This window comes from Rhamphochromis longiceps, linkage group LG5 (genome assembly GCF_057381845.1).
Source record: "Rhamphochromis longiceps isolate RC_006_pf linkage group LG5, R_longiceps_female_GT1.1, whole genome shotgun sequence".
In the NCBI taxonomy this organism is placed as follows: Eukaryota; Metazoa; Chordata; class Actinopteri; order Cichliformes; family Cichlidae; genus Rhamphochromis; species Rhamphochromis longiceps.
In genome coordinates, this window is record NC_140561.1 from 23,437,949 (window position 1) to 23,463,913 (window position 25,965).

Sequence of the window (25,965 nt, forward strand, 5' to 3'; positions counted from 1 at the left end):
AACCTTCCCCCTTGACTCTTCGCCCTCGTTGCCGTTGTCTTTTTCTACCCCCAGCACACACGTTAGCAACATGAGTGGGGCAAACGCTAAAAAGGGCTCTTCCTCCGGTGTGGTGGAGTGGATCAGCTCGGCCTGTCGGTTTGCAACAGATAGAAACGACTTCAGAAGGTAAGACAGAGCAGACAGCAGTGATAGTAAGAGGGTTTTTGGGGCGGTTAGCTGTGTTGCTAGCGTTAGCACTGGTGTGCCAGTGAAGGAATCTGTCCTTGTCCTCTCACTCACTAGGCTACACTATAAGTACAGAAACAGACAATAAAATTACAATTATGATCATCAGTTTAATGGAGTTGTATGATAATATTACCAGCGTAATAGTTGTTTTTAGTTTGTTTATCAATGAACAGAAGAAATGGGCTAATCTCATCGATTAACCACTTTGTCAAACTTTAGGGAGAGTCTAGTCTCTACTCTAAAGGCCCTCAGGAAGCTTAATGTATACAGTATGACGGGTAGCTAGTTAATCAATGTTTAATGGCCAATATGTTCAGACAGTTGGATCCCAGCAGCACATTGTAAGCTATGTAGGATTACCTGGACACCAGAATTCTCAACAACTGTGTACCAAATATGCCAAAATACTGGCTCCCCAAGGATTAAGGTAAATGTCACGCACCGGATATACTAGGTATCATGTTAAGCCTATAAGATATATTTATATATTCATATATTTATTTAAAAAAATAGCCAGCCTCTGTAGCTGTGGGGTAGACCCAAGACATGCTGGAGAGGTTATATTGCTCAGCTGACCTGGGAAAGCCTTGGCATCTCACCCGGAGCAGGTGGCTGGGAAGGGAGCTCTGAGGGAAGGCTGAGCTTCTCTGCTTAGGCTGTTCTCTCCAGGACCTAGCTCTGGATAAAGAGAAGAATATAAATTAATAGATGGGTGAGGTTATAGATACCTGTTGTCTTATAAATTTATGTTTGATCAGTTTCCCCGCACAGCACAACCTGTAGCCACAGGTTGAACAGGGTATTGTTGCTGTTGATGGCATCACTGATTGTTTAAACCTTTTTTCTTTTCTTTTTTAAGGAATCTTCTGGTGAATTTGGGCTTGTTTGCAGCTGGTGTTTGGGTTGCAAGAAATCTCTCCGATTTTGACCTGATGTCTCCTCAGCCAGTGACATAGCGTGACCCAAATACATCACAACCAGGATGATGGTGAGGTCATCTTCTTTACTAGAGCTGGAGAGAGGTGTGATCTGTTTGCACACCTCTAATGAACAAAAGCAGAATTTATCACGGAATAACTGCTGTTTTTCTACAGATTATTCTGACTGACACGTTTCTTCTCCTTTAGGCATCTTGGACCAACAAAGAAGAAACAGTGGACACAAATAAACTCATGAAACAGTTTTTATGACGTGTTTTAGTTTGAAAACTTTTGTCTTGTTTACTTGTGTTAGATCCATTGACCTTTTGACCATTTGTTAGTTTTTTTAAACCTTTCTTGTAAGTGTAGATTACCTTTAAAAAAAACATTTAATTTTTGTGCTTGATTCCCAGCTAAGCAGTTACTTTAAATAGAAATATCTCTAGTCCTGCTGCTTGACTCCTCAGTCTCGTGTGACGTGATTTTTATGCAGTCATGTCTGTTTCAGAGCTCTTTGTTGCTGCTGCTCGTAAATATCTGTCTGCTGGTAGAAAGTCCCTCTCTGCTCCTCAGAGTCTGGACCTGGCTTCACAGGTGTCAGCTGTAGATTTGGGGTTGAAGCCTGCTGTTCTGTACGATATTAATGGTGCCTGTGCAGAGCAAGTGAAGCACTATCTGAGCTCTTTACAGTCTCTCCAGCTTGTGTCTAAATCGCTTCTCACGCTGGATTTAAATGGAAATGGTCTCATTGTTAATCCGGTCACAGTCAAGTCAAATCTAGAGCAGGTTCTTCATGACGGGAGCAGCGTCGCTGTGATTGATGTCTGCCACTCACAGGAAACTCCCACCGTCGCTGACCCACTGAGGGGAGACCTGAAGCGCATGATACAAGATTTACTACTTCTACTGGGAGGGGTGCAGCAGCTTGAAGGGGTTGAGAGGCTTCTCAGTGGCGGAGAGAAATGTGAGGAGTGGAACCTGTGCACTGTGTTTGGGCTCTTACTGGGTTACCCCGTCACTTACTGGTTTGATCACACTAAGAGTTTCGACAACTGTCTGTCCATGACTCCCCTCACGGTGCTTACGGCTTCAGCAACATGGCAGCCGGATACTGCAGCTCACAGATGTTGTCTGTATTCCTTCAGTGTCCCGGCTGCTCTCCAAGAGGAGATAAAGTCTGACCTGGAAACCTGGAAGCTCCGTCTGCAGCAGAGATTTGAGCAGCAAAACCTCCTAAAAGATCTCACGATTAATCAATCTATAGTCACACTGCCCTCAGTTTGTCTGTGAACATGATGTAAGTTTGTCTTTAAAGCAAATGCTGTGGATTATTTATGACCGTAATAAACACTGTCAAAACAGCTGTTGGGTCATTGATGTGGGCGACAGGTTCCACAAGATGGATCAGAGTTAACACCTGGTTTTCAGAACACGTGCATTAATGTCGTTCTTCAGCGTGTGTGTTTGTATAGATAATGCTGTTTCAAGTGTTTAAATTCATGAGGAAAAATGTTCTCATCAGAACGTTTTAACTGATAAACTATATTGTCATTGACCTCACTCATGAAAATAGCGACTATAATGCAACATGACCTGACAATATATAACTCAGGTTAAGACTAGTGTGAGAGAAAGCTGTTTTGTTAGAGTGGGATGTCAAACTACAGTGGGGCAAAAAAGTATTTAGTCAGCCACCGATTGTACAAGTTCCCCCACTTAAAATGATGACAGAGGTCAGTAATTTGCACCAGAGGTACACTTCAACTGTGAGAGACAGAATGTGAAAAAAAAATCCATGAATCCACATGGTAGGATTTGTAAAGAATTTATTCGTAAATCAGGGTGGAAAATAAGTATTTGGTCACCTCAAACAAGGAAAATCTCTGGCTCTCACAGACCTGTAACGTCTTCTGTAAGAAGCTTTTCTGTCCCCCACTCGTTACCTGTATGAATGGCACCTGTTTGAACTCATCATCTGTATAAAAGACACCTGTCCACAGCCTCAAACAGTCAGACTCCAAACTCCGCCATGGCCAAGACCAAAGAGCTTTCGAAGGACACCAGGAAAAGTATTGTAGACCTGCACCAGACTGGGAAGAGTGAATCTACAATAGGCAAGCAGCTTGGTGTGAAAAAATCAACTGTGGGAGCAATCATCAGAAAATGGAAGACATACAAGACCACTGATAATCTCCCTCGATCTGGGGCTCCACGCAAGATCTCAACCCGTGGGGTCAAAATGATCATGAGAACGGTGAGCAAAGATCCCAGAACCACACGGGGGGACCTGGTGAATGACCTGCAGAGAGCTGGGACCAAAGTAACAAAGGTCACCATCAGTAACACACTACAACGGCAGGGAATCAAATCCCGCAGTGCCAGACGTGTTCCGCTGCTGAAGCCAGTGCATGTCCAGGCCCGTCTGAAGTTTGCCAGAGAGCACATGGATGATACAGCAGAGGATTGGGAGAATGCCATGTGGTCAGATGAAACCAAAGTAGAACTTTTTGGTATAAACTCAACTCGTCGTGTTTGGAGGAAGAAGAATACTGAGTTGCATCCCAAGAACACCATACCTACTGTGAAGCATGGGGGTGGAAACATCATGCTATGGGGCTGTTTTTCTGCCAAGGGGACAGGACGACTGATCCGTGTTAAGGACAGAATGAATGGGGCCATGTATCGTGAGATTTTGAGCCAGAACCTCCTTCCATCAGTGAGAACTTTGAAGATGAAACGAGGCTGGGTCTTCCAACATGACAATGATCCAAAACACACCGCCCAGGCAACAAAGGAGTGGCTCCGTAAGAAGCATTTGAAAGTCCTGGAGTGGCCTAGCCAGTCTCCAGACCTCAACCCCATAGAAAATCTGTGGCGGGAGTTGGAAGTCTGTGTTGCTCGGCGACAGCCCCAAAACATCACTGCTCTCGAGAAGATCTGCATGGAGGAATGGGCCAAAATACCAGCTACTGTGTGTGCAAACCTGGTAAAGACCTATAGTAAACATTTGACCTCTGTTATTGCCAACAAAGGTTATGTTACAAAGTATTGAGTTGTATTTTTGTTATTGACCAAATACTTATTTTCCACCCTGATTTACAAATAAATTCTTTACAAATCCTACCATGTGGATTCATGGATTTTTTTTCACATTCTGTCTCTCACAGTTGAAGTGTACCTCTGGTGCAAATTACTGACCTCTGTCATCATTTTAAGTGAGTTAACTTGCACAATCGGTGGCTGACTAAATACTTTTTTGCCCCACTGTACATGCATCACCCTCTGAGCTTCAGCAGACCGCAACAGTGAAACTCCGCTTTCTGTCAAGTGTAAAGTTTAACTACACATTTAATCTCTGAGACATGTTAATATCAGAAAAAGCAGTGCGAGTTCTACAGCATATCTCGGTTTTTCCACAGATACAGAAATGCTGCTGTAGTTAATGGAAGAATCTGTCAGCACATCTCTTCAGGCTTAATTTGAGAGAGAAATGTTACAGAAAAAGCTCTAGTAGCCCATTACTCAGACTACCTTGTAATTAGAAAAGAGTGTTTTTTAAATTCAGATGTTTTTTTTCTTACTATGCACACATAAAATAGACATTTCTGTAATTTCATTGTTATCTACGACTTAATTACTTTGGTGTAGTATGAATAGCCATGAGGGAGCTCTTTATTAGCATGAAAACTTATGAAAATACATTCAGTCCAAAATTTTACACCCTTTGTGTTTTCAAAAGTCATGCAGTGGGCCGGATCGGAATCTTTGTTATCTGATTCTGGCCCTCATGTTTGATACACCAAGGTTCGAAACTTCTTTAATGATGAATATTTCCGGCTTGCAAGTGTGATAATAAATTCCAAAACCTCTTATTTTCTGAATATTTTATTACAGAAAGTTTCCACTGCATAACTTTAAAACGACAGCATAATGCCACTTTAAAATCCAGCCTGAAAAAGTTTAATTCAACCTACTTTAAGCGGTTTAATTCACAAAAAATGGAAATGCTGCCAAATTGAATACGGCAGCATTTAAAATCAATCAAAATACTAACCATCTGAGTATTGCGTAATAAAAAAAAGGAAGAAGAACAAATTGCACCTTTTAAAACAGATCTGGTGGCAGAACATGAAAATAAACATTTATATTGCATCTTCCCATCTACATCAGAGCAGCCACCCTGTGTCTTTTTGTCTTATCAGAATAAGAGCGTTTGAATCCAAAGGTGTCGTCAGTATATAGTGATGGTGCTTTGTGTGTTTGATAAGACTTGAAAAGACATTGTACATGAATGCAGTCCATCTATAAAGTGAAAAGAGCTTGAGGAAGGAAACGGGGTACCTCTGTTTTCCTTCAAGCCTGCAAATTATTATTTCACTTCACACATTTGACCTGCACACCATTATTGTGCCAACCTAAAACCAGCAATCACACAACAAAGCACAGCCTTTCTGTTTTCTTGGTAGGTTGACATTTGATTGCAGAGACAGGATTTCAGCTCCCTGACACCAACCTGCTGTATGAAGATCAGCTGGATTCAAGTCTTACACATTTATAGCTCACAATTATTAACATTCATTCACCTGCATACAGCGTGTAACAACAAAGAGCAACTGTTTCCATAAATCTGAGGTAGTTTTAACCTAACCAGCAGAGCACTTCAAGCTATTTAGGCTGCGGTCAGTCAGAGCGGCTGAATGACTGACAGCACTTCCCCGCAGCGGCCGCTGACTTTCAGCTCTGCCAGGTGGTCTGCTCGGGTGGGCCCTATGTTCAGGATGGCGACCGACATCTCCCTGTCCCTTGCTGCCAGTAAAAACCTGTATCCTGAGTACACCTGAGAAACATCAACAAGGAACAACGTATTCAGTTAAGGAACAGTGTTGCTGAAAGCTAACAAACTGGTTTACTAGTTAATCCAAGACCTACCTGTAAAGATGACCCCATGACGAGCACCGCGTCCGACTCTGCCAGCCTTTCGTGCACAAACTGCACAGTTGCTTTGTTCACGGAGTCTCCAAAAAACGTGACCTCAGGCTTCAGTATCCCACCACAGTCATCACAGGAGGGAACTCTGAAATGGAGGACCTGCTCATCCTCCAAGAAGACGTCTCCGTCTGGGGCCACAGTGCCTGCCTGAGCTTGCCACTCTGGGTTTAAAGATATAAATCGCCTCTGGAGCTCCTCCCGTGCTGAGATGGCACCACAGCCAAGGCACGTGACCCTGAGGACGCCCAGATTTCATCCTCAAAATGTCTTCTAGTCAGTTAACATGCAAACAGACAGAATTTCCTAATAACTCCTGGTGATGCAGAGGGTGTGTGTTTTAATTACTGTCACCAAACCAATGTCTTTACAGACTGATGGATGTCAGTGACTGTTTCTCAGCTGTTCGTGAGTTTCTTTGGATCGTGGCATGATATATTGACTCGATTAGTGGCAGTGAAGTCCATTTTTCAGGAAGGGGGTAAATGCTTTCACAGAACTGTAGAATATAGTGGTGATTGCACATGAAAACATCACTAAAGTAATCAACATTTTGCCAATGAAACCTGGAAACTTTTACCTACGTGGCATTCTCAGTGCATGGCTTTTACTCATAAATAAGTAGTGTTTATACAGTACATTGTATTGTATTGTTGTAAGACTGCCATAACTTCTTAATTGACGCTTATTGTCTATGATGCATATGTGAGTTTATGCGTTCTCACCTGTGGGCACAGCCGTGGAGCTCTGTGAGTCTCTTCTGACCTGCCTTTGAGTGAAGAGCATCTACATTCTGCGTAACCAGCCAGTGCAGCTTGCCCCTCTCCTCCCACCGCTGCAGGGCCTTGTGTGCAGAGTTCGGCCAGTGGGAGGAAAACTGCGGCCATCCGACGAAGTTTCTGGCCCAGTAGCGCTGACGGGACTTTGCGCTGCGGACAAACTCTGCGTACTGCATGGGTCGTCTGTCAGTGCGGGCGTACAGCCCGACGCCCTCCGATCGGTAATCGGGGATGCCCGACTCCGTGGACAGACCCGCTCCGGTGATGACAAACAGGCGTCTGGCTCGGGTCACAAAGTCCTGCAGCAGCTCCAGTGAGTGGGCGTCGGTGGTGCTGCAGGCGGGGACAAAGTTCATCAGCCCTGCAGGGACTGAGGAGGCTCTCCTTACAGGTGCTGTGTGTGGAGCCAGGACCCGCCATGGCAGCCTCATCATCTGCAAGCAGACGTTAAATAAACACACTTTTTGACACGATGGTTTTTTGTTTGTTTGTTTGTTTGTTTTTCCACGACAAATAAAAGATAGCGAGAAAACTACCCGCTTACTATCTTATAATACACTTGTTATACTTTTATTATACAGTTTTTAAGTTTTAATTTCGAAAGAAACCTCGAATATGTAAGAAGCATTAACAACACTTTCTTTTTACACACGTTTAAACATTTAGCTTGACAGTTAGTTTACCTTATTAGGGACTTACAGCGGTAGTTACAGTCAGTGAAGTCAGCAGCAGCAGAAAGTGACAGCAGCTAAAACGAGTTGTTGAATAACACAGCAAATCACTTATGAGATAACATTGGCAGTAACAGGAAATACCTATTTGATGGTAGCACCAAACACAGCCGCCTTGTAGTCTGGGAGTTGTAGTCTTAGTTGTATCTTAAGCTCAAGACATTTTTATTTGATGACACAGTCACATTGAATCATTTTTAGTTTTTGTGACAATCTCAAATAAGTAAATAATAATAACAATAATCATTATTTTCCCTCCACTGTCCTGGACTGTTTCATTTATCTTGTGGTTTGGCCTAATTTACACTTTTGCCTAGTGGAGCACTGACTGTTGCTGATTCTAGGATGTTTTCGCTTTCATTTGCAGTATCATTTGTTTATCTGTTTGTTAGGTGAATTTTGCATAACTGTCATTCTGTCCTTTTTGACCAGCCCACAACCCCCCCACCCTCACCCTCACCTTCACTACAGAGTCCTCTCCCCACTCTCCTGCCTCCCTCGCTTCCCCCCCTTCCTGACACCATGACACCCCCCTCCTCCAATCCCTCTCTCAGCAGCAAGACATCTCCCCCCCTCCCCTCCTCCCAAACATCTCCCAGTGTCACAGTGGATCAGGTCAGGAGGCAACTGAGGAAGCTTCGCCCCAGAAAGGCAGCAGGCCCAGACAAGGTGTGTCCTAGGATGCTAAAGGCGTGTGCTGCTGAACTTGGGGAGCCGCTACAACGAGTCTTCAACCTCAGTCTGCGACTGGGGAGAGTGCCCGCCCTATGGAAGACATCCTGCATCGTCCCAGTCCCCAAAAAGAACCGGCCCAATGAGCTGAATGACTTCCGACCAGTGGCACTGACGTCACATCTTATGAAGACTCTAGAGCGGCTCTTCCTCAACCTCCTCCGACCACAGGTACAACATGCCCAGGACCCACTACAGTTTGCATACAAGGCGGGTGTCGGAGTGGAGGATGCCATCCTGTACCTCCTACACAGAGCCCACTCACACCTGGATGGGGGAAAGGCACGGTCAGGATACTGTTTCTTGACTTTTCCAGTGCCTTTAATACCATCCGGCCCTGTATGCTTCAGGAAAAACTGAACAGGATGGAGGTGGACCCCTGCCTGGTGGCTTGGATCTCCGACTACCTCACCGACAGACCACAGTACGTCAGGCTGAAGGACATCACGTCTGACACTGTGGTCAGCAGCACAGGAGCACCACAGGGAACTGTGCTGTCCCCTCTTCTCTTCACCCTGTACACCTCTGACTTCTGCTACAACTCTGAATTATGCCATATTCAGAAGTTTGCAGATGACACGGCCATCATGGGGTGTATCTGGGATGATCAGGAAGAGGAGTACAGAAGTCTGGTGAGGAACTTTGTCGCATGGAGTCACACAAACCACCTGCAACTCAACACCTCAAAGACTAAGGAACTGGTTGTGGACTTCGGGAGGTCTAGAGCAGGTCCACTGCCGGTTCAGATAGAGGGGGAGGAGGTGGAGGTGGTCAACAAGTACAAGTACCTCGGGCTGTGGGTGGACAATAAACTGGACTGGTCATGCAACACAGAGCACCTGTATAAAAAAGCCCAAAGCCGACTGTACTTCCTCAGGAGGCTGAGGTCTTTTAACATCTGCAGGAAGCTCCTGAGGATGTTTTACCAGTCGGTGGTTGCTGGAGTACTTTTCTATGCTGTGGTGTGCTGGGGGAGCAGCACAGCAAAGAAGGACTCATCCAGGCTGGAGAAACTGATCAGGAGGGCTAGCTCTGTGGTCGGCATGAAGCTGGACACTCTGGTGACAGTGGCAGAGAAAAGGACATTAAAGAAACTGATGGACATTATGAACAATGCTGGGCATCCTCTGCACACGACCATAAACAATCAGAAGAGTCTGTTCAGTGACAGGTTGCTTCTCCCCAAGACAAGAACTAACAGACTTAAAAACTCCTTTGTCCCACACGCCATCAAACTGTTTAACTCCTCTCTGGAGGGGAGAGGGAGGGGAAACAGGAGGACAAAGGAGGGGGGAACAACTAAGCTGTAGTGCCTCTTCACCTCACTGTACAATACCTTGTGCAATACTTTTTGTAAATAGTCAACAGTGCAATAGACTCAATACTTGAAATGTGCAATTCACTTGTATTTTTATTTTTTATTCCTATTTATTCTATTTATCCCCTTTGTATATTTTATTTATATTTGTCTCTGTATTTATATATATATATGTGTGTGTGTGTGTGTGTGTGTGTGTGTGTGTGTGTGTGTGTGTGTGTGTGTGTGTGTGTGTGTGTGTGTGTGTGTATATATATATATATATAACAATTCTGTAACTGTAACTTCGGTCGTTGCTGTGCTTTTTGGAAGTCGAATTTCCCAGAGGAACCCACCCGAGGGATTAATAAAGTTCTATCTTATCTTATCTTATCTTATCTTATCTTATCTTTTTGTTTCTAGTCCTGCAGCGAGTGCATGGCTGGCCTCTGGCCACAGGTTTGGTGGATATACTGGGAGTTCTCTCAATATTTGCATTAACATAATTTGTTAGTATGTTCATTTAGTGCGGTATTTGTGGTAGCTTTCATAGTTTGTTTGCTAACAGAATACTCCTAGTGTCCCAGGAGAGGTTGGTTTGCTGCCAGCAGCTGAAGTTATGACTTCTTCCTTTTTTTCATAGTTTCAGTAAATCTTAATCAAGTTGTGGAGCCTGACCTACACTGACTCTTGTGGTCTCTTAACTGAAGCCTCTATATCCTTTTACTTAAACAGTAACATAAAGTCAGCTATGATGTCTACAAAACGGGAACAAAAGAGAGAAGTCTGTTAAACACACATCCTCACAAACTGACTAAAATCCATCCATTTATCCATTCTCTTCTTTGTGACTAATTCAGGGTAGCCGGGGGAGGCTGGAGCCTGTCCCAGATGACTAAAATCCCATTTAATATGCTGCTGCACCAACAAACTACTTGCAAGGCAACAAGATTTATTGCAAAGAAGCATTGTTACAACAAAGAAATAATCAAACAAACCCAAGCTATGTGTAGTAAAAAATGTACGGGACCTTAGGACCTGCTGCTCAACGTCAGCGAGACACATTGGACTGTCCGGCCTGGGTATTTTAGGTGTGCAAATTTTGTGAGTTCTTTCAAATTTCTTCTTCTCTACATATTTGAATTGTTTGCCTTTTTATCACTGCTAATGCCTTTTTCAGTTTGAGTGGTTTTTAATTTTCAATGTACTTATTTTGACCTACATCAGTTTTAGTTAAAATAATATATCTAAACAGAATAATATCAGTTTTATGTTTTTAAAAAACGTTTTACATTTGCTTTAAAAAAGTGCTTCAGAAATAAAGCAGATAAAGCAAAGTCAGTCCTGTTGGACTGTCACACACACTGTCCCAGGAGTCCAGATAATCTAAAATGTATTATTTTTATTATATGACTGAGCATCCCCAAATCACACAAAAGTGTGTGGGAGGAATAATCATGGAAACAAGAAGATTTCGCGCTCTCTCTCTGACTGTGATGATGAACAGCAAGCAAAGGAATACGTCTTCAGACAAGAAAAGGATTAATGTAGGTATCTGCCTTACAATATAAAGCCTAAAGGCGACTGCTGTTGTGATTTTGCGCAAAATAAATTGAATTGATTTCCTGGTTTCTAGGTAGTTTCGTAAAAGCAAGTCACCATCACTGCTTACTTTGAAACACCGGAGACTTTTTTTTTAATAAGCTGCTTTGTTTTGTTGAAACTCACTTGATCCTGTTCTTTGCATCCGTAAAAGTTAATTAACACAAAACAAAACACTAGCACCAAATTTATTAACGGTCGCCAGCGCAAAATCCTTTCTTCGCGTCAAAAAGCTACCTGGATTTATTAAAAAGGGTCAGAGTCGGTTATACAACTAAAAGACTTGAATACATGTATTGTAACAGCTGGACATTTAAATGAATCATACAAACGCGACTGCCTGCTGAAATTTATGAGAAAACGCAAAAACAAAAAACAAAAAACAAAAATCAAATAAAAAAAAGCTTCTGAATTTGTTTGTGGGATTTGTGATAGTTGGGAATTTCTTGGGAATGAGATTATGCTTTTTCTTTTCAGAGTGAGTGCGTAACTGTGAGTGAATGGCTCAAAATTGTGAGCACAGTGCTGAAAGTTTGGTTCTGTCCTGTATCTTCCCTGAGTCATCATCCTGCATGTGTTATGTGTCAAATGACTTACTTACTTACTCTGTATTATTATAATAATAAATTTGGCGTTAAATATTATCATGACAGGCATGTCCACTCAGCTCGTCTTATTTGGTTTTCTTGCATGGCAAATTCTAAAAGTGCTGATGAACTGAAACCGATTAACTTACTGTTAATATTTTAGTTCCTCACTTGAAAACGAAAATGCATGCCGCTCCTGCGTGGTCCCATAAGGTCTTTTCAAAGTAAAAGTCATCTAGAGCGTCACACATGCATCCGAGTCTTGTTTTTAATCACATAAATAAATAAAATACCTGGTTGACCTCGTAGCTGTGATACAAAGCTCGTATAATGACGTACTTATACAGTTATGATCACAAACAGTGAATGGAAAGGGATGAAAAATTCTGGCAGTGAGGTGTCGTCGTGTATAGACGATCTTCGCAGCAGTAGTTTCGCGTTTAGGGGTTCAGGTCAGACCCCTTCCTCTAAAACGCGTTGGCTCTATGAACAGATCCTGTCCATTTGTGTATCCGGTAAGTTTGATTATTTAAACATATAAACTGCCGTTGTTCTTGTCAGCATCAGCTATCTGACCGTCTGCGATGTTGGCTTCAAACCGAAAATAAAACAGACCCCTGAGTGCGATGTCAGTGAGGTTATTTTTTAAGCTACGGTTTTGTGTTTTTAGCCTTTAAGTGACACTGTAACATTAGTTTGTTTTAGCGTCCTTTTTCTCTACTAATAAAGTTCACGAGTACCCAGAGCCACAGCCGCTGAACAATGATTTTTTTAACTAATAATATTTTATCAGAAACATTTTCCTGTAACTAGAAGTAACGTCTTACCAATATAATGGCTGAAGTGTAATCCAATATTTCAAAGTATCCTGTAGTACAGGGGTGGGCAATTCCAGGCCCCGAGGGCCGGTGTCCTGCAGGTTTTAGATCTCACCTTGGGTCAACGCACCTGAATCACATGATTAGTTTGTTACCAGACCTCTGGAGAACTTCAGGACATGTTGAGGTGCTAATTTAGCCATTTAAATCAGCTGTGTTGGTTCAAGGACACATCTAAAACCTGCAGGGACACCGGCCCTCGGGGCCTGGAGTTGCCCACCCCTGCTGTAGTAGTTGAGAGAAACCTATGCCAAAAACAGCCAGACATGCAGGTGAAGAATCAAAACAAAAGTAAAGAAGTGCAGCAAAAGACAACATTCTGGACATTAATCAGATACATCATTGGAATGAAGACACACAGCACATAATTCTATAACCCATAATTGTGATTCTAATCAGATATTACAAGGTCCTGAATTTAATTCAACAATAAAGCGAACATTTTTTGTTTAATGTTTTTTTTTTTAAATAATTACTTCTTTGTTTCTTTCCCAGGTTGAAAGCTGTTTACATACATTTTAAGCTGCCATGGCTGTCACGAATGACATAAAAATCCCCCTATATGTAATCGGATTTATCTTGTCAGTCCTTTTCTGTATATGTAAATACATGTGCAAAAGCCCTGACAATGAAAATTGTAAGTACTCCACAGCTGCTACTTTCATTTGTTTGTGTGTGTGTGTGTGTGTGTGTGTGTGTGTGTGTGTGTGTATGGGTGGAGTGGGTGGGTCGATGGGTGTGGGAGGAGGGTGTGGCAGGGAGGGATCAGTTAAGACTTGATGATATACTTTGGTGCTCACTATTGTGGACATTTACACATCAATTTTTATATTTTCTAATTAGTTTTTTATTTTGTTTTGACTTTTTGTTTTTAATTCAGTTAAGCTTCTGCTATTCTGAGTGTATTTTCTTTTTTCAAAAAGCATGTTGATTAATGTCTCATAGTGTGCCTGTAGGTGTAACTAGACGGCAGAGTGCGAATGTACTGTTTATAAGATTGGGGAAACCTGCAGTCAGCTGAGACTGAAGAAGTCACTTGGATGAGTGATAAAACGTTTCTCCCAATGAAAACACTACGTCCAGATGAACAGAATCAACCTTTGGAGATTACACAACATTGAAAACTGTGAACACTAGACTACTAACAAACAGACAGGCAGACAGAACTGATTACATACTCTCTCTCTTTGGGGGAACAAAATTAAAACCTTGGATTACATAATTATAATGCCAGTTACAATGAAATGTAACATTGCTGAGATGCTGTTTCAATTAGAAAAACACAATTTTCTGTGCATCTTCTCCTAGAGGTCAAAAAGACTACTAAGACAATGACATGATAATCATCAGTCACTGATACCAAGTTTGATATGTATGAATGTGTAAAAACAAGCATACATGTTAAAAAAAATTATACCCCCTAAAACATTTGCATCTGAGTTTTTACATTTTGTTTTTTGTATCTTTGTTCCAGATGAATACTAACTTAACAACATATCCATATCTCCTGCACGTGGTAGTATTGTGATTTGATCACTACTTTGCACACCTGCTACTTAATGATCAACTGAATGTTAGATGAGTTTAGGTCAACCAGGTAGTTCATCTGGACAGGGAATATCTGGCAGATCAGGGATATCTTTGAGTTCTAACAACAGCATTCCAGTTGAGGTTCTCCTGACAAGTGCAGGCAGGTTAAGGGGAGTGCAGTTCTGGCAGCAGCTGAAGCAAAAACCCAGGTCATGCTCCACGGTCTTTGACCCAGTTTTTGAGTTTATTATGGTCTTGTGAATCATTCGTTTGGATAAGAGATTTTCTAGTTCTGTATTGGTTTAGTAGTAGTAGTTTTATATCAGTTAGTCTTGAGTTTTGTTTCTCTAGTGCATCTGAGTTTTTTATTTCTAGTTCATGGTTCTTTGTTTTGTTATGTTAGTTCCCATTAGTGTCTAGTCTGTTCCTGGTCTCATATCTATATTGTCATCAGTGACTCCTGTTCTAGTCTGTTTAGTCTCCATGTTTCGTTATCCTTTGTTTTCCCGATCATGTTCCCATGTCTATCTGGTCTCTCTGTCCTTCCATATTAATTCATCTGTGGTCCAGTCCAGTGTCAAGTTCACGTGTCTCAGTCTAGAGCTGAGTGTGTGCTGTTTGCTTTATTTTGATAGTCTCCTGCCTCGTGTGTATTGTTTTTTACTTCCCTTGTCTCCTTAGCGAGTGATTAGCGTCAGCTGCGTACCCACCTGGGGCCTGTCCCGTCATGATCCTCTGTGTGTATATTGTCTGAGTCTTCCTCTGTTCCTTATCATGTTCCCCCTCATTGTGTCCAAGTTTGTGATACATACTTCAGTAACATTTAAGAATCTTCTAAGAACTGATGGAATTAAACTTGTTTAAATACCTGTTGAAGTAACTTTTTTTTTGTTGCCCTCACTACTCGTTTTACATTCCTAGAAAAGGGACCAACCTCACAGGTGTAAACATACTGTGGGGTGTGTTTGCTCATCGTTTCTGCTGTTTCCTTTCTGAATTTTCCTGTAAATGACTTGTGAGTACAAAGAAAGTGCAGATCTGCCTCTGAGCAGCAGACATTTAGGATTGTGTTCTTGTTTCCTGACTGTGACCGGCTGCACTGTTAAGCTGTTGCTTTGCATTTTTCAAGACAACATGTGAGAATCAATTTCAGTCTACATTTATGTGTAAATGTTCTCCATCAGTGGACACGTCTATTCAAAAATCTTCTAAAATAAACCTCAGATAGTAGAGTGTGCAATAAATCTCAGATCCAGAGCTTAACTACATGTAATCAGTTTGTCTTTGTATTGTGTGAAATGTTAGGTTCATAAGTAACTAATAGGCCTCACACGTTACTGTTGTTGGTACCTTGAACCTGTTTGTTAACTAGACAATGCCACATAAATGTTCTTCACGGGAAGTGGTTTTGTTGACTACCACTCTGTTCACACCTTGTCTTCCCACAGTTCTTTTTCTTCCGTTCCATTTTCAACTGTACTCACACAGTGAAGTCTAAGTACAGTGGAAAAACAACGTAAACCTCTATATTTAACAGAGGAAATTACATCATATTTATTAAATTGAGAGAATGACAGTGTGTGAAAATCAGTTTAGAACTAAATAAAAAAGTAGTTTAACATTCATGACATGGTAAACAGTCTTCTATTATCACTGTTTGTACACGTGTTGGATATAAGTGAAACTAATTAAACACTTTTTCCCACACTTGAATAACTCAGCTGCTTCATGTAAAAACAACCAAAGCTATAGATACCTCATGAATACAACATTTTTGTTGCTTCTTTGCTTACAGCTGTGATGGCTACCGCTGGCCACACCATAAATGTCAACAGCACTTCTCAGCAGTACACTCAGCAACCGACTGCAGCACCTGGGCCCTCTCAGTCCCACCAGAGAGCGTCCTACCAGCCAGCACCAGCTCAGCCTGATGACCCAGCTGAGCTCATGACCACATCACCCAGCCATGAACAGCCATTCCTAAGACCACCACCATCATACGAGGAAACAAGTTAGTTTGGATTTTGATCAACCCTGTATTTTACAAAAACTATGAAAACAATATATTTTTTAGACTAAACAGGTCAAAACAGGCCTTGAAAACCAAAACCGTGGCTCTCTGGAAATCCTCTGCTGTTAAGGTTCCAATTGCTGCTGTATAATATTTATTTTTACACTACAGAACTGCATTTGTTGGTAATATTAAGTTTTTTGGTATGATCGTGGTCTCATGCTAAGTTGTCTTTCTGTTTCCAGCTGGTCCTGCCTACCCTCTACAACTGATGCCTTCCAGTGAGACAGTGTTCATCCCACTGTACCTATCAGAGGGTACTGTGCATGAGCACAACGGTCTACAGGACAGCACAGACTTCCTAACCAGCACTGCATGCGACCCTGAATTTGTTATACGCTAGGCTTAATAGTCATAGCGCCCCAAGCAGACACAAACATGATGCAAAATATTTGGCTCAAATGGAAGTATGTACTTTGAATGAAGATGAGACACAGCAGTGTAACTTGATGTATTTTCAATTTTATTCTTTAAACCAGTTTTTAGTGGCTCAAGTTATTTAGAAAAATTGAAACATAAGGTCACTGTTTCTCACTAATTGTCTTTGGCCTTATTCCTCAAGATCTCTCCCTCTTGTCTTTACTCTCTATCGGGGAAAGTACTTGACAGTCAGATTCAGTTGTCAGCAGTTAGAAGGTGTTTCAGTGTTCATTAGAAATGCATCGATGGATGCACATGCAAGATAAATATGAACACGTTAAAGAAGCTGACGTTAAAGTCAGGCGGTTGTACAGAAAATCATTGTGAAGTTAATAACTTTTGTTATTATTTTATTATAGTCTCTTATTATATTTTTTTACATTGGATACGGTTTGAGTTATAGATTTTAGAAAAACAATCAGTTGTTAAACAGTGCGTCTCTAGTATCTGTGGATATCGTCTCATCGCTATCTATGAATTTACTGCAGACCTGCAAAGTGCTGTTAACCCTTTTTCTCTGTGTATTTGTGTGCATTGCCTTGTAAGTCATGCCCCATGTGAATGAATTCAAAGAGTGCAAACATTTATTACTGAGGGTTTTTTCTCCATTCATGTCAGGTAAGCTGATCACTCACACTTCCTGAACACATACAGTTCCACTTTTTTAATGCATGTTGTTTTCAGTGTGTAAAAGATGCGTTTACACTGTATTATTTTTGTTAGGACATCACACGCTCCCCCATTGAGTGAGCTGAATTCTGGATCTGTAATTTATGCTCTAGGTAATTATTGAAATGAACTGACTGCTCCTTTGTATATACATTTTCTCACGGATAGATCGATGTGCAGCGGCCCTTCGGTCTCCCTTTACAGGGAGTGCAGAATTATTAGGCAAATGAGTATTTTGTCCACATCATCCTCTTCATGCATGTTGTCTTACTCCAAGCTGTATAGGCTCGAAAGCCTACTACCAATTAAGCATATTAGGTGATGTGCATCTCTGTAATGAGAAGGGGTGTGGTCTAATGACATCAACACCCTATATCAGGTGTGCATAATTATTAGGCAACTTCCTTTCCTTTGGCAAAATGGGTCAAAAGAAGGACTTGACAGGCACAGAAAAGTCAAAAATAGTGAGATATCTTGCAGAGGGATGCAGCAGTCTCAAAATTGCAAAGCTTCTGAAGCGTGATCATCGAACAATCAAGCGTTTCATTCAAAATAGTCAACAGGGTCGCAAGAAGCGTGTGGAAAAACCAAGACGCCAAATAACTGCCCATGAACTGAGAAAAGTCAAGCGTGCAGCTGCCAAGATGCCACTTGCCACCAGTTTGGCCATATTTCAGAGCTGCAACATCACTGGAGTGCCCAAAAGCACAAGGTGTGCAATACTCAGAGACATGGCCAAGGTAAGAAAGGCTGAAAGACAACCACCACTGAACAAGACACACAAGCTGAAACGTCAAGACTGGGCCAAGAAATATCTCAAGACTGGTTTTTCTAAGGTTTTATGGACTGATGAAATGAGAGTGAGTCTTGATGGGCCAGATGGATGGGCCCGTGGCTGGATTGGTAAAGGGCAGAGAGCTCCAGTCCGACTCAGACGCCAGCAAGGTGGAGGTGGAGTACTGGTTTGGGCTGGTATCATCAAAGATGAGCTTGTGGGGCCTTTTCGGGTTGAGGATGGAGTCAAGCTCAACTCCCAGTCCTACTGCCAGTTCCTGGAAGACACCTTCTTCAAGCAGTGGTACAGGAAGAAGTCTGCATCCTTCAAGAAAAACACGATTTTCATGCAGGACAATGCTCCATCACACGCGTCCAAGTACTCCACAGCGTGGCTGGCAAGAAAGGGTATAAAAGAAGAAAAACTAATGACATGGCCACCTTGTTCACCTGATCTGAACCCCATTGAGAACCTGTGGTCCATCATCAAATGTGAGATTTACAAGGAGGGAAAACAGTACACCTCTCTGAACAGTGTCTGGGAGGCTGTGGTTGCTGCTGCACGCAATGTTGATGGTGAACAGATCAAAACACTGACAGAATCCATGGATGGCAGGCTTTTGAGTGTCCTTGCAAAGAAAGGTGGCTATATTGGTCGCTGATTTGTTTTTGTTTTGTTTTTGAATGTCAGAAATGTATATTTGTGAATGTGGAGATGTTATATTGGTTTCACTGGTAAAAATAAATTATTGAAATGGGTATATATTTGTTTTTGTTAAGTTGCCTAATAATTATGCACAGTAATAGTCACCTGCACACACAGATATCCCCCTAAAATAGCTAAAACTAAAAACAAACTAAAAACTACTTCCAAAAACATTCAGCTTTGATATTAATGAGTTTTTTGGGTTCATTGAGAACATGGTTGTTGTTCAATAATAAAATTATTCCTCAAAAATACAACTTGCCTAATAATTCTGCACTCCCTGTACTGTACATCCTGTACCTTAGCCTGTGTAGTGATATTGACAACAAAAATAATTAAAAATACACTTACCCATCGGGGCGCCGGAAACTGGTAGATTGCAGGTATGCCAGTTTGCCAGTCCAGCTCTGGCTGGTAAACCAAACCAGATTAATTAATCTGGCCTAAATATTGTTATGAGAGTTGTGAAAACTCATTTTGTCGTTATTGATTTTCTGGCACGGAATACCTTTGAAGTAGCAAATAAATTACGATCGATTAAACTTACTATCAATATGTTTTTTTCCTCTTATGAAATAAAAGTGTCGGAGTTTCGAGCCTGTGCGGTTTCGCCAAACTTGCAGTCGAGAATTTTCAAAGTAAAAGCCATCTAAAGCGTCAAAAATTAATTGTTAACATGCCAATTTTTACTGTCTTGATTTTAATTCGACAATAAATAAACAAACAGACTTCTGTGACCTCACTGTTATGGCCATGTTCATAAGAAAAGATGTGCTTATAGATCATGATTGTAAATTGTCTGTGAATGGAAGAAGGCTGTCAGTGGGCTGGAATATGCATTCAGTGTGGAGGCCACGTGTGTGGAAGATCTACAGCAAGTAGTTTCGCGTTAAGGGGTTCAGATCAGACCCCTTCCTCTAAGACGTGTTGGCTCTGGGTGTGCTCCCGTCCCATCGTGTATCCGGTGAGTTTAAATATTTAACTCTGTGTAGGTGTTCTTATCAGCATCACATATCGGACTGCGTGTTTCGGCATGCAGTCTGTGATTTTGGCTTCAAACCGAAAATAAAATTTAATTAAAAACAAAAAAAACCCTGACGGCTATAGGACGATATCAATAAGGTTACTTAAAAAAACAAAAACCTTCCATTAACTCTCTAACATTAGTTTGTTTCAGTCACCCTTTACGTACAGTTAAACAGCACCCAGAACCACAGCCTCTGAAACGAAACTCGAGCTTAATTAACAACTCCATAAAGCCAACGTGCTTCTGCTCTGATCTGATCTGAATTAAACAACTGCTTATTATTTTATCTGAAATAATCTGAAATTTCGAGGGTGGAAAAATGCGCCTTGTAGGAGTCAAAATCGAAAGTGAGAAAAACTATGCTACAGTCAGCGAGGCAGGTGAAGATCAGAACAAAAGGAGTAGGCTACAGCAAAGGACTTCAACAATTGGGACATTAAGCAGATGCTGTCAGAACTGCCTAAAGGATTACGCACACCCCTATATAAACTGTTACTTGATTTAAATATGACTGCTGAATTTTTGTGTATTCTCTTACTGGTTTTTAATCATACTCTGGTCGCTATGCTTTGCCTCAATTTGATTTGGTGAACAATAAATCCCAACATTTTCTTCAGTTTTGTTTTTGCATTAGATAATTATTTCTTTGTTGCCTATTCAGACTGAACACTGTTCCTACACATCCATTTCCTGCTACCACTGCTGTCATGAGTGAAATGTACTACGTCTTTCTCGTTGGTATCTTGTCATTCTTTATCAGCTTCTGCAGCTACTTGTGCAAGATTGCTGCCAATGAAGAAGAGTGTAAGTACTCCATCACCACTAACAGGTGATACTTATAGCTGCACTCCTTCATTTCATATACAACGGCCAAAGCTGTAACATTTCTTATCTCTTGTTACTTGTATGCTTACAGCTGAGGTGGCTACCGCTACTCATACCTCTCATTCCCACCAGAGAGCCTCCTACCAGCCAACACCAGCAGAGCTCATGACCACATCACCAAACCATGAACAACCATTCCCACAAAAACCACCACCATCGTATGAGGAAACAAGTTAGTGTGTCCAAAATATATTAGTATGGATAAGTGAAATATTGATGTCAGCTTTTCTACAGGCATCCAGACTCTGTTGACTCATGCAGAGCAGAGAAACTTGGGTGCAACGCAGTGTAATCAGTGTCCTGCCGAACACCAGAGACACAGAAATGATGAAAAAGAAACATGACACAAATTAGAGCAAAATTCAACATGTTTTTGAATTTGACTGAATCTAAATTAGGACAACTTTTCTTTCAATTAAAGATAATAACTTTTAAAATGAATGCATAATCTGATATTGAAGCTAATTTGTTACTTTAAGAGTGGTGCATTCTCAAATAGATCTGCAAATTATTGAACAAAGATTAAGAGTTGCACAAAAGCACACTGACCTACAGTGACAACACATTATATTAAGTTTGCAGATTAAGACACAATATTGTAGTTTCTTTCTCTTCAGAATATTTGTCATCTAATGCTAAGGTTCAAATTGCTGCTGTGTAATATTTTACTTATTCTTGCTGTTAAATTTATTTTTAGTGTGACTGTGGTCTCACGCTAAGTTCTCTTTCTTTTTCCAGTTAGTACACTCCACCTGATGCCTTCCAGCCAGACTGTGTTCATCCCCAGCGATCCACTGTACCCTTCAGAGGGTATTGTGCATGAGTACAACGGTCTACTGGATAGCACCGACTTCCTAACGAGCTCTGCATGCGACCCTGAGTTTGTTCTACCCTAGACTTAATAGTCACAGTGCCACAACCAGACACATAAATGATTCAACATATTTGGCACAAATGGCAGAATTGGAATGAAGATGAGAAACTGCAGAGTAACTTGGTTCATGTATTTTAGTGGCTAAAGGTAGAAATGCTGGGACAGTAAAGCTGCATCAGTGAGAACAATAACACTTGTTTTTGTTTGTTAAGGTAAAGTATCTCAGTTGGTTTTACAGGAACTTCTTTTCAATCTCTTTCTAGTAGCAGAGCACTTTATTTTCAGTTGTTTAAGTGAGAAAAAAAGAACTTACTGCAGTTTGGGCATGATTGTGAAGTTTAACTTCTTTTATTATTTTGTTATATTCTTTTATTATGAAAATTATTTTTTTCATTGAAGAAAAGTTTATTTGTTTTCTTGTGGTGTCACCTATAGTTCCTAGAAAAACCTTTGAAGTGCCTTGAACCTTTTCCCCTCTGTATTTGTGTGGATTACCTTCTAAGTCTGTTGGAAACAAAGAGTGAAACATTCATCACTGAGGGTTTATTCTGGATTCATTTTCCTTAAAACCTCAAGTTGTTTTTCGCCTACCAGCACATATAAAAACAGTTTGACAAAATAAGCCTCCTGTCGTTTATCTTAAATTGGGTGCTGATTACACTGTATTATTGCTGTTAGGACATCACTCGCTCCCTTATTGGATGTGTTCAATTCTGTAATTTACCCCCTGTTGTGTGTTGTGTGATAATTATTGAAATCAACTGACTGCGTCTTTCACTTACCCCCCCCCAAATAAATAAATAAATAAATAATTCTCCCCCAAATATTTTCCGCTCACGTTTAGCATTTTTGAGAATTTACCCTGAGGCTCTTTGGTTAACCCAGAGGGCTTTGCACTAATAAATCACTGCGGTAAAGTGAGCCGTCATTTGTGAGCCGCGGTCAAGCCAGCCGCCTCCTATCCGCCGCATAAATTTCCTTGCGCTTTTACACCAGTCTTTACGGTAGCGCCTTTTCGCTTTATATCCTGATTGAAAGCCTAGACTCGCGCACACACGCACGCGCGTGAACAGTCACACGCACGCGCGCACACAAATTACAATGGAACAGCTCAATACAGCCATCGTGACAGTCTGGTTGCATATTCAAAAATTCATTAAAAATCATTCTTAAAAGTTGATGCCAAGCTTTCAACACAATCCTCTTCTCGGACACCTACTTTACCTCTGGGCCAGTTTTTACCCAGATTTACTGTAATATTACTCAGAAATCACAGTAAACTCATATTCAGTGCAATACAGTCAATGCACTACAATTATGTTTATTTCAAAAATTCATTAAAAGTCATCCTGAGTAGTTGATGTCCAACTTTCAACACATCCCCCCCTCTGGGACACCTACTGTACCTGTGTGCCAAGTTTCAGCCAGATTTACTGTAGAATTCCTCAGAAATTAATGGAAACATTTATTCAATCTAATACAGCCAATGCACTACAAATGTGTCAATTTTCAAAAATTCATGAAAAATCATCCTGAGTAGTTGATGTCCAACTTTCAACACATCCCTCCTCTAGGACACCTACTGTACCTGTGTGCCAAGTTTCATCCAGATTTACTGTAGAATTCCTCAGAAATTAATGGAGACATTTATTCAATCTAATACAGCCAATGCACTACAAATGTGTCAATTTTCAGAAATTAATTAAAAATCATCCTGAGTAGTTGATGTCCAACTTTCAACACATCCCCCCTCTGGGACACCTACTGTACCTGTGTGCCAAGTTTCAGCCAGATTTACTGTAGAATTCCTCAGAAATAAAAGGGTACTTGTATCCAATGCAGTCAGCCAATACAATTTAATTATGTCAATTTTCAAAAATTCATTAAAAATCATCCTGAGTAGTTGATGTCCAACTTTCAACACATCCCCCCTCTGGGACACCTACTGTACCTGTGTGCCAAGTTTCATCCAGATTTACTGTAGAATTCCTCAGAAATTAATGGAAACATTTATTCAATCTAATACAGCCAATGCACTACAAATGTGTCAATTTTCAAAAATTCATTAAAAATCATCCTGAGTAGTTGATGTCCAACTTTCAACACATTCCTCCTCAGGGACACCTACTGTACCTGTGTGCCAAGTTTCATCCAGATTTACTGTAGAATTCCTCAGAAATTAATGGAAACATTTATTCAATCTAATACAGCCAATACACTACAATTGTGTCAATTTTCAAAAATTCATTAAAAATCATCCTGATTAGTTGATGTCCAACTTTCAACACATCCCTTCTCTGGGACACCTACTGTACCTGTGTGCCAATTTTCAGCCAGATTTACTGTAGAATTCCTCAGAAATTAAAGGAAACTTATATTCAATTCAATACAGTCAATACAATAGAATTATGTCAATTTTCAAAAATTCATTAAAATCATCCTGAGTAGTTGATGTCCAACTTTCAACACATCCCTCCTCTAGGACACCTACTGTACCTGTGTGCCAAGTTTCATCCAGATTCACTGTAAAATTCCTCAGAAATTAAAGGACATTTATATGCAATTCAATACAGCCAATACACTACAATTATGGAAATTTCAAAAATTCATTAAAAATCATCCATAATAGTTGAGGTCCAACTTTCAACACTTTCTTACTCTGGGCGTCCTACTGTACCTCTGGGCCAAGTTACATCTCAATTCACTGTAATCTTTATCAAAAATTGAAAGAACAATTATATGTCAATGCTGGATGTGTGTCCTTTCAAAGTGACACTAAATAACAGAACTCAGGCACATCAGGGAATAATCCAAAAGGCGGATTTATTAAACAAAAACAACATACAAAATATCTCTAACCCATACTACATAACCTAAAAAGAAACAAAGGGACACTTAGAAGCACAAGGAAACAATACTGAAAGGGCAAGAGACACAGTCCAAACATAATCCACAACTAAAATGCCAAAAGAACAAGTCATCCCACATAGCAGACGGGTCTTGCCTGGATCTGGTGTCAAGCCGGCACTGCTGGCTGACTTCTGGCATGGTAAGATGGCACTGTTTATGTGATGGCATGCCACATTTGGCCTGATTGGGTGAATGTGACATGTTGTATAGAGCACTTTGAGTAATATGGGTGAGTAAAAAAGTGCTGTATAAGAATCAGTCCATTCACTGTCTGAACAGAGTTTCGTCATGTTACTTTTGCACTATTATGTTCCAGCACATGTTGTTATTACATGGCTTACATGGCTAAGGTACACATTAGGCTGACATCTGGGGCCAGAGCTGAAACTGTTCTGGGCCAGCACAGGGCCAGCAGTGTGTCTGCAACTGGCCTTGTGCTGGCTCATGTGTGGGCCACCTCTGGTAAACCAGATCTGGGCCACCATAGGGCCGTCATTCTTTGCGGTACGCAGGCCATGTGTAAGCACATTGTGTGGGACAGATCCAGGCCATACCAATTTTGCTATGTGGGAGGAATTATGTAAAAATAGAAACATCATAAAAATGAAAATGAACATAAAGTAAAATGTACTGAAAAGAACATCAGTATGGCCATCATTATTTGCTTGGAAAGTCTAAAGTTCCATGGCTTTGAACAGCCAGAGAACGCAATGCCCAGCTTAGAATGACTAAAAGTAACTTCTTTTAACATTCTGTCATTCTGCTTCTATATCAAAAATCCACTAAAAATAGTCATTTGAAAAAAAATATTCGCCACTTTTCATCAGTTTGGGTTCCTCTGTTTATAGCAATTTTTAGAAAAGAACCCAATACCTTTGTCACTATACAGTTGTACAGTGAGATACAGAGCATCTCCTACTCATTGCAAACATGCTGGGAGGGTGGCTCTATCCGCCTTAGTGCAGCTGCTGTACCATACTGTGATGCAGTAAGTTAGTAGGCTCTCAATGGGCGAGTGGTGGAAGGGTGAGCTGTAGTCCACAAAGAGCATTCTGGCGTAGCTCTGCCGCTGTTCTAGGTGACTCAGCACCGAGTGGAGGGTGATGGCATCTTCTGTGAATCTGTTTGCACGGTATGCAAACTGGTGGGTGTCGAATTCTGGGGGGAGGTAATCCTTGGTGTGCTGAAGGACTAGTCTCTCAAAGCATTTCATGATTACCGGTGTGAGGGCCACAGGGCAATAATAGTTCAGGCTGGTGATGGGAGACTTCTTTGGTACTGGGATGATTGTGGCTGATTTTAGACAGGATGGGATGGCTGCTTCATCCAGTGAGAGGTTGAAGATTCTGGTGGAGA

At 41.1% G+C, this 25,965-nt stretch overlaps 4 protein-coding genes and 1 long non-coding RNA gene across 7 annotated transcripts; 4 read left to right on the forward strand and 1 right to left on the reverse strand.

The window, feature by feature from the left end:
- The first annotated feature begins 1 nt into the window (after window position 1).
- On the forward strand, window positions 2-1,416 carry tomm6 (translocase of outer mitochondrial membrane 6 homolog (yeast)). Its single transcript, XM_085406745.1, has 3 exons — window positions 2-168; window positions 1,091-1,219; window positions 1,359-1,416. The coding sequence occupies exons 1-2, from the start codon at window positions 71-73 to the stop codon at window positions 1,185-1,187; spliced, it is 195 nt and encodes a 64-aa protein (XP_085262871.1). The 5' UTR covers window positions 2-70; the 3' UTR covers window positions 1,188-1,219; window positions 1,359-1,416.
- A 146-nt stretch (window positions 1,417-1,562) lies between these two features.
- Window positions 1,563-2,512, forward strand: lg5h1orf74 (linkage group 5 C1orf74 homolog). Its single transcript, XM_085406740.1, has one exon. It carries the CDS (start codon window positions 1,647-1,649, stop codon window positions 2,439-2,441), a length of 795 nt encoding a protein of 264 aa, XP_085262866.1. The 5' UTR covers window positions 1,563-1,646; the 3' UTR covers window positions 2,442-2,512.
- Window positions 2,513-5,020: 2,508 nt separating this feature from the next.
- sirt4 (sirtuin 4) lies at window positions 5,021-7,744 on the reverse strand. 2 transcript variants are annotated; one of them, XM_085407952.1, is made up of 4 exons: window positions 7,600-7,744; window positions 6,863-7,350; window positions 6,081-6,375; window positions 5,021-5,988 (listed from the first exon to the last, which is right to left on the reverse strand). In XM_085407952.1, the coding sequence occupies exons 2-4, from the start codon at window positions 7,348-7,350 to the stop codon at window positions 5,836-5,838; spliced, it is 936 nt and encodes a 311-aa protein (XP_085264078.1). In that variant the 5' UTR covers window positions 7,600-7,744; the 3' UTR covers window positions 5,021-5,835. The 2 variants fall into 2 exon arrangements, with proteins under 2 accessions (XP_085264078.1, XP_085264079.1); XM_085407953.1 differs by having other exon boundaries at window positions 7,616-7,741.
- Window positions 7,745-11,956: 4,212 nt separating this feature from the next.
- On the forward strand, window positions 11,957-17,351 carry LOC146670049 (uncharacterized). 2 transcript variants are annotated; one of them, XM_085407954.1, is made up of 3 exons: window positions 11,957-12,380; window positions 16,069-16,284; window positions 16,530-17,351. In XM_085407954.1, the coding sequence occupies exons 1-3, from the start codon at window positions 12,215-12,217 to the stop codon at window positions 16,685-16,687; spliced, it is 540 nt and encodes a 179-aa protein (XP_085264080.1). In that variant the 5' UTR covers window positions 11,957-12,214; the 3' UTR covers window positions 16,688-17,351. The 2 variants fall into 2 exon arrangements, with proteins under 2 accessions (XP_085264080.1, XP_085264081.1); XM_085407955.1 differs by lacking the exon at window positions 11,957-12,380 and adding an exon at window positions 12,887-13,380.
- A 2,491-nt stretch (window positions 17,352-19,842) lies between these two features.
- On the forward strand, window positions 19,843-22,287 carry LOC146670050 (uncharacterized). Its single transcript, XR_014911867.1, has 4 exons — window positions 19,843-19,877; window positions 20,701-20,744; window positions 20,857-20,997; window positions 21,564-22,287. It is a non-coding gene; the product is annotated as an uncharacterized LOC146670050 (long non-coding RNA).
- The last annotated feature ends 3,678 nt before the right edge of the window (window positions 22,288-25,965 follow it).

Excerpts from the sequence above, each read along its gene's own strand:
- tomm6 (XM_085406745.1), top strand. The coding sequence starts at position 71 with ATGAGTGGGGCAAACGCTAAAAAGGGCTCTTCCTCCGGTGTGGTGGAG. Across the intron at positions 169-1,090 it reads GATAGAAACGACTTCAGAAG|GAATCTTCTGGTGAATTTGG; the intron begins GTAAGACAGAGC and ends TTCTTTTTTAAG.
- lg5h1orf74 (XM_085406740.1), top strand. The coding sequence starts at position 1,647 with ATGTCTGTTTCAGAGCTCTTTGTTGCTGCTGCTCGTAAATATCTGTCT.
- sirt4 (XM_085407952.1), bottom strand. The coding sequence starts at position 7,350 with ATGATGAGGCTGCCATGGCGGGTCCTGGCTCCACACACAGCACCTGTA. Across the intron at positions 6,376-6,862 it reads CTCCACGGCTGTGCCCACAG|GGTCACGTGCCTTGGCTGTG; the intron begins GTGAGAACGCAT and ends GGGCGTCCTCAG. Across the intron at positions 5,989-6,080 it reads TCATGGGGTCATCTTTACAG|GTGTACTCAGGATACAGGTT; the intron begins GTAGGTCTTGGA and ends GATGTTTCTCAG.
- LOC146670049 (XM_085407954.1), top strand. The coding sequence starts at position 12,215 with ATGATCACAAACAGTGAATGGAAAGGGATGAAAAATTCTGGCAGTGAG. Across the intron at positions 12,381-16,068 it reads CCTGTCCATTTGTGTATCCG|CTGTGATGGCTACCGCTGGC; the intron begins GTAAGTTTGATT and ends CTTTGCTTACAG. Across the intron at positions 16,285-16,529 it reads ACCATCATACGAGGAAACAA|CTGGTCCTGCCTACCCTCTA; the intron begins GTTAGTTTGGAT and ends TTCTGTTTCCAG.